The 7,855-nt window shown below is 36.1% G+C and overlaps 1 protein-coding gene across 1 annotated transcript in view; it reads left to right on the top strand.

The window, feature by feature from the left end:
* The window catches only part of LOC107590574 (xylosyltransferase 1-like), a 66,618-nt gene extending 59,001 nt beyond the window's left edge, over positions 1-7,617 (top strand). The window contains exons 9-11 of the mRNA XM_016279403.1: positions 959-1,154; positions 3,547-3,880; positions 6,249-7,617. Coding sequence (XP_016134889.1) covers positions 959-1,154; positions 3,547-3,880; positions 6,249-6,571 — 853 coding nt within the window. The 3' untranslated portion in view covers positions 6,572-7,617. The remainder of the gene's footprint in view (positions 1-958; positions 1,155-3,546; positions 3,881-6,248) is intronic.
* Positions 7,618-7,855: the final 238 nt, after the last annotated feature.

Below are 7,855 nucleotides of genomic sequence, written 5' to 3'. Positions count from 1 at the left end.
TTGTGTGTGTGTGTGTGTGTGTGTGTATAATATATATATATATATATATATATATATATATATAATCCTTGCTACGTGTTCTGCGTTAGGCTTGTCATTTGCACTTATATATTGTTGCTCTTTTGTTAGTTTTGACTGCTTTTATTGTCCTCATTTGTAAGTCGCTTTGGATAAAAGCATAAATGTAATGTAATGTAATGCATTTATTTGATCAAAAATACAGTAAAAACAGTAATATTGTGAAATAATCCTTGCTACGTGTTCTGCGTTAGGCTTGTCATTTGCACTTATATATTGTTGCTCTTTTGTTAGTTTTGACTGCTTTTATTGTCCTCATTTGTAAGTCGCTTTGGATAAAAGCATAAATGTAATGTAATGTAATGCATTTATTTGATCAAAAATACAGTAAAAACAGTAATATTGTGAAATATTATTTGTTTAAAAAAAACTTTATTTTTAGCCATTACTTCCGTCTTAAGTGTAACATGATCCTTCAGAAATCATTATAATATGCTGATGTGGTGCACAATGAACAATTTTGAAAACAATTGCACTGCTTATTGTTTTTGTGGAAATCATGTTTTGTTTTTTTAAGAAGGAAAATCTCTTTACTCTAACCTTTGATCAATTTAATGCATTGTTAAAGAATAAAAGTATTAGATTATTTCAAAAGACCCCAAGCTAATGAAAAGTAATGTATACAAGGAAAAAATCTAGACTAATCTATGTGGGAATATATAATGTTGTCAAAATCAGTCTTTTGTCAAAAATATTCAAAAATATATTTTTTCAAAAAATGCTAAATGCATATATATCATTACCAGTAAGAAATAATATATTTTTTTAATTCCCCAATGAATACGCCATTGGCAAATGTGGCAGAAGTTAATTTGGCTCCCTAAATGCAAGGGTTGTGAATTATTAAATGAGGGTTAAATTACTTATTTTGTGCCCTTAGGTATTTTGCCATGGGACATCCTGTGTCTGTCCACATCTACTTCCTGTCTGATGAGTTCCAGGGATACCTGGTCAGGCATCATGCCACCAACCTGGCGACCAGCAAACTGGAAACCCTGGAGACCTGGGTCACGCCCAAACAGTTCTTCAAGTTCACCAATCCACCCAATACCTTCAACAGACTGCAGTTTGCAGAGGTTAGTAAACTCACGCTATTACAATACACACACACAAACACACTGGAGAGAAAATGTTTTTGTATATTCTGATAGTTAAGCGATGATGGGTAGCACATTTATGTATTTTCTGTTTGTCATTTTTATTCATGAACAAACTGTCATCATGCAGTTTTTCATAAATAAAAGTTTTAAGACAATGTTTATTTTCTTCTGGCTCACTGCAGTAGAAATGTATTGGCAGTCTATAGGTGCAGAATCGCCCCCGCAGTACCCTCAGAATGTATTCATTGCTAAGAAAATTGACCTCTGAATATTATTGGCAATCTTACACTGCTGCACATTGTGCTTGACATACTCTGTTAAACAACCAATAATTCAGGCGTTCTTCATTGATTTAGCTGTCAGGCAGCGCCATACCTGTCATCTTGCCCTTTGGCGTAATCAGTGATTTGTCTGCCACGAGTATGGGGATAAAATAATGACTTCACGCTGAACTGCCCTCAGTTTATCTGTTGGAAGCCAAGGGTACATGTTCGTTTCAGACACAAGAGTTAGATGTGGATAGATGACTTTAAACTGGATGTGAACATCTCTAACTAGCTAATATGTTTTTTAAATATCCGGTAAAAATTACACACTTCCTTTTGCTGATGAAAGAGACAAGCAATTCAAATTAAAGGTGAACAATCACTCTACTCTACTTTTAGTTCAAATATTTAATCTTTTATATGTGTTAAATAATAATAATAATAATAACGTGAGTAATAAAAAGAAATAATCTTTTTTTTGTGATGCATGCAATTTTTCGGATGTATATTTTTTCATTTGAAGACTGGAGAGTATTTTTGCCATCACAGGAATAAATGGCATTTTAAAATATAATAAAATAGTTATTATACACTGTAATAATATTTCACAATATTACAGTATTTTTGATCAAGTAAATTCGGGTTTTATGAGAATAAGAGACTTCTTTCAAAAACATTTAAAAAATCTTACAGACACCAAACTTTTGAATTTTAGTGTATATTATATATTGTATATAAATTTATGGCTAGTAAATGTTCTTAATTCATCTGTGTGGCAAACATTTCGGAGCCTGTCTGGACTTCATTTCCCAGCATCCATCGTTGGGGGGACACTCGTAGACAAAACAGCAGAGCTGTAAAGTGCTTAAACCAAATCCAGCTGGGTCTCAGGCATCTTCCAAACAGAATGATCAAATTGATTTGCCCTGTTTTACTGAGGTGCAAGCACGGCCAAGGAGGGATATGGGACAGGTCAGCCGTAAGAGACTCCAGCTGTCGGTCACGTCCTTCGGTAGAAAACTCTGTTGTTTCTAAGAGTGGCCTGAGTTAGCTATTGTTAGACAGCTCCAAGCCACCAGCACCCCCCGTCCCACAAGTCAAATTACCTCACAGTGGTAGAAACATTACACTGGGCACTGCTGATCGTTGGATGCAATTATGCTCATCTCAGCTGGTACTGGCTGTCCCAATTGATGCCATCTGTTTACTTACGATGGGATCTTGTGCAATTCATTTGGCTGTATGTGCCTCTCTTATGTGTACAGAGCTGAGGCATCCCGGTACTCTGGTTTCTTAGGGGACTGAATTTGAAGGATACAGAAAGCTTGTACAGCTTCCATAGCAATGAGAGCCTGTGTAGTGTCTGGAGAAAGAAAACAGAAAGAAAACTTTTTTTTTTTGAAAGACTTTTATTTTGCAAGGATGCATTAAATGTATCAAAAGTGGCAGTAAATTATAATGTACAATGTTACAAAAGATTTCTATTTTAAGTAAATTCTGTTCTTTTAAACTTTATATTCATCAAAGAATCCTGAAAAAATATATCATGTTTCCATAAAAATATTAAGCAGCACAACTGTTTTCTACATTTATAATAATAATAAATGTTTTTTGAGCAGCAAATCAGTATATTAGAATGATTTCTGAAGGATCATGTGACACTGAAGACTGGAGTAGTGATGCTGAAAATTCAGCTTTGCCATCACAGGAATACATTACATTTTAAAATATATTCAAATAAAAACTATTTTACACCATAACCATATTTCATAATATTACTATTTTTACTGTATTTTCATCAAATGAATGCAGCCTTCTTAAGCTTAAGAGACTTTTTTTATATATAAAAAAAATTTGACTGAACCCAAACTTTTGAAAAGTAGTGTATGTGATTGTTGAATAATTTATTTAAAAGTGACTTTAATATCATTAATTTTCATGTTAAATTATATCCAGAGTGAATGAGAAAATTGGTTTGTGTCAATAAAGGGGTACTTGAGCCTTACTCAAGGGGCTGTGAATGTACGTTAGGATAAAAGATTGTGCTGCTCTTGACTTTCTTATTAATTATCTGTTCTTTGTTGTCTTATCTCAATCATCAGATTGGAACAGACTGGGATGCTAAGGAAAGGATATTCCGGAACTTTGGGAATCTGATGGGACCCATGGACGAGCCTGTAGGAATGCAGAAATGGGGGAAAGGGTCTAATGTGACCGTGACTGTGGTGTGGATTGACCCCACCAATGTCATCGCTGCCACCTACGACATCCTGATCGACGCCAGTGCTGAGTTCACTCACTACAGGCCTCCACTGAACCTCCCCCTGCGGCCCGGCATGTGGACCGTACGTGTGCTGCACCACTGGAGCCCTGTGGCAGAGACACGCTTTCTCATCACTCCCCTTACCCACCACAAACACCTACCTATACGCCACGGTGAGAGTTACACTGTAGACTGAAGATGACATGATTCACGAACGAATCATTCTCTTGAACCGCTTCTTTTTACTGATTCAGTGGAACTGATTCCAAAGTGTGAGAATCTTCAGTGTAAGAAAATGTGAGTTGGGAGACATGTTAGAATTTATGTTGCCTTATTAAAAAGATTTAACAACATTTTTCATAAAAAGGGAAGACAAAAATACACTGCGTGATGACTCAAATAATTCAGTCAATCATTTATTGAATCTTTTTTTTTTAAACAAATCATTTGAACAAAACAGTTCCCTAAAATGAATTAAACTTTTTAACGCTACTCTTTACAACCGTGTTCTTATTGTTATTAAATTAACTAAAATTAACTATTTAATATTATAACTGTTTCATTTCATTTAATATTAACTAATAAACGATTTAATATCTATTAAAAATACTTTTTGTCCAATGAAATAAAGCTAAAATATAATAACATAAATATTAGATGAAAATGTAAACTTAAAAAAAAAATGTAATTAGAAAGTTTTCCTTGGCAATAGCTGAAATAAAATAAGTTGAAGTTGAAGAACTAATATTATTTACTAATACTAGAATAAAATGTAAATTTAAAAAAAAACGAAATGACATACTGTAACAAAATATAATAGTAACAAAACTTGTGGTCTAAACTGGCCATCGTGGTATAGAATATCACTGGAGAAAATGCTCTGTGTTTGAAGCTTTGATTTATGCGATCTTGCAAGCTCATATATTTAAAGAGGAATGAGAAATGCTCCTTCCTCCAGGTGTAATGACTAACCCTCTTGCATTTTGGGTGTTTTTTTGTGTTTTTTTTTTTGAAGACCATAGTCTGACACTATGATACGCTGTATATTAAACTGCCTCAACCTTTCAGGTCATCCCACCCACCCCCATTTTCAAAGGCACTTTCTGCCTTCACGTCTAGCTCTGTGCCTGGGCTGCTTGGTTGCCTATATATAGCCCCAGCTCACAGTCATGAATGAGTAATACACCAAGCCGGGTCACCTTTCATTGGAATAAACTCCAAAAGACTACTGTGCAGGGGCCGCGATTGGTATCTCTAGCCCATTAGGGACATTTCGAAATAAGTGTGGTGTGCGGTCATCAGCAGATCTGTCCTCCAAACGCTCCTAATGAGGGAGAGCTTGTGATTGCGTTTCGGTAGGCGGGTGATAAACACACGTGATTTACCAGACTGTCGTATGATTAATGTCTACGGCAGGCACAGAGTCCTTTTGCGCGCCGTGCCTCTGCACCCACCTTCTAATAAAAGTTTATGGAGTGTGTTTATGCGGCCCAGGTCGGGCAGCACGCTGTAAGCAACGACACTAGCCTATCCATGCACTTCCTATGAGCGTGAAATGGCATGTTCTGGAAAGGAGGTGGGCGAACCTGGAGAGAGGGGTCAGGACAAGGCACAGAGGGTGATCTGTGAAGGGCAGCTGGAGAGAGAAGTGTGGGGAGCCCCAGGAATTCACAGCTTTACCTCCAGGGCCGATGTGTCCATCCTTACAGCTAAATGGGCTGTTTTTAGCCGTCTGATGTTAGAGCATGTGATGCAGGCTAGTGGTCTAGATTATATGTAAAGATGTGTTTAATATTTAAACTAAAAGTATAGATATTTTATGCCATTTTGATAGAGATTTTGTAAAATCCCAGCTGTACAGTTTTTTTCATCCCCTCAAAAAGAGACTATATTAAAACTAAAATTACTCCGTAAATGTTGTTACAGCATAAAGCATCTTGTGTCTGGAGACTCGTCTTCTTTTTTCACCATCTTTCTTAGAAATCTTCGGTAACATTATAAATGTCTTTACTGTCACTTTTATTCAAATAAATGTGTCTTTGTGGAATATTTAATTAAAAGAAAAACTAATAAATATAACTAAAGCAAATAACAGAATTACTAAAACATAAACTAAATTTAAAAAATGAAAAAAGCTAATTCTAAATAATTCTAAAATAACATTGGATTATATGTAAAAAAATTTACCCACACAAATAATAATCTCGTCAATACAAGACCAATAACCTCCCATCCACCAGCTCAACACACAAACTCAGCACTAACAAAACTTAAAGCTAATGTGGAGCTAACTTAGTTAACCAACATCAGCTTTAAAGTTAATTCCGCAAATATAAATCAACAAGCAACAGCTCCCATAACTGAAGAAAATGCAAAAAGTCCTTGAGTCGTCTTATTTTCCCAAAAAAATGAAATCAGGGAGACTGTTCTTTATTTTTCATGTCTAAAAATGTCAAATTTTCCAACAAATTCAGTCATAATCCTGGTTTCGCTTTGCTTGCATTAAGTCTTTGTGTGTGTTTTTTTTTCTTCTCCTCACAGAGGATGCTTTAAGAACCCACAACGGGCCGGCCAAGAACAGCTACATGGAGCAGAGTTTCCATGGCCTGAACCCCATCCTCAACATCCCGGTGCACCTGGGTCAGGTCGAAGCGGCCGAACACAACGCAGAGCTTACGGGCTCCGAGCTTGAGCGCTGGGTGGACAGTCTAGTGGGCGAGGTGTGGTCAGCTGTGGACATGTGTTCAACAGGCCCCAGTGGCTGTCCGGTCATGCAGACTTGCAGGGAAACTGTTTGGAGCTCTCTCAGCCCAGACCCAAAGTCCCAGCTGGGCCCAACCAAAACCAACGGACGAATCAGGTAGCAGCATTCACTGCCCTGAAGAACCCGCCTTTTTCATTCCTTAGGCCATTTTGTTTTTATTATTTATTTTCCAGCATCGCTCATGTGAATATGAGCAAAACGGCCCTCTTTCAAACGCAAGACACAGGGCCTCGAAAGTGTACGCTGGGAAGTTTTTGATGATTTTTTTTTTTTTTTTAAATATGTTCCCTCTCAAACTCTTGAGTGCTCTAGTGATGTGAGTGCTGTCAGGCTTCTCTATATTTTATTTATTTTGATTACTGTGATTGAATCTTTGTCAACTGGAAGCAGCAGGTGATGCCTAAGCTGAATGCTGGGATTGGGATATTAAGCACAGAATGGACCTTAACACTGGTTGTAAGACCAAAAGGGATGTTTGTATACTAAGCCTCTATATTTAAAAGCAAACACACTTACGCCTAACATAAATGATAGGAGTGTTTTTCGACCTATACCTTATTAAAACTAGTGTTTCAAATTGTATATATAACTGTCCATTGCACAACATTGTGTTTCTTTTAAATGCTTCCATTTTTATAAGGCTTTCACTGGATCAAATGCAGTCAAACAGGTATTTAAATCCTTCAGACTCCCCTAATAAAGTCTCCTATTTAGTTTTAATAAGCTATTGGTTGAAAAACATCTGTTTTTATTAAAAACAAAGCTTTTGACAAGTAAAAGAGATCCAGTGTCGTGCAAGATGCCAGCCTCCACAGTATTCTATGACCTTTGGAGGCAAAGAGGTAGCAGTTAGTTAGTCTGTTCAAACATGTGTCACTCTTCTGTATAATCAAAATGGCCTCTTTGGTTATACTTTTGTAGTAATGGTAGCTACAATTAATAAAAAGGACAAATAATTGGTGGTTGCATGTGTGTCAAGCTAGCAGGCTGATCGATTATCAGTATGCTAAGCTGGCAGGATAAATATTTAGTGGTATGCTAAATGCTAACAGGCTTATAGGCTAGAGATATGCAAAGCTAGTGGGCCGGATAGCTTACAAGCTAACAGAGAACAGAACAGGAAATGTCTTATTTGAGCATTTTTAGATTTAGTTATATAATGTGATATATACTACCATTCAAAATGTTGAGGTCAGTAATATTTTTTAAAGAAGTCTCTTATTCTTACCAAGGCTAAATTTATTTGATCAAAAATACAGTAAAAACAGTAATATTATGAAATACTGCAAATTAAAAATGAATGATATTGTAATATATTTAAAAATGTGATTTATTCCTGTGATGAAAAAGCTGAATATTCAGCAGTCATTCCTATCTTAAGTGT

This window comes from Sinocyclocheilus grahami, unplaced genomic scaffold (genome assembly GCF_001515645.1).
Source record: "Sinocyclocheilus grahami isolate Dianchi unplaced genomic scaffold, SAMN03320097.WGS_v1.1 scaffold130.1, whole genome shotgun sequence".
NCBI classification, from domain to species: domain Eukaryota; kingdom Metazoa; phylum Chordata; class Actinopteri; order Cypriniformes; family Cyprinidae; genus Sinocyclocheilus; species Sinocyclocheilus grahami.
The sequence above is the reverse complement of the archived record's forward strand: the minus strand, read 5'-3'. Positions and strand labels throughout refer to the sequence as shown.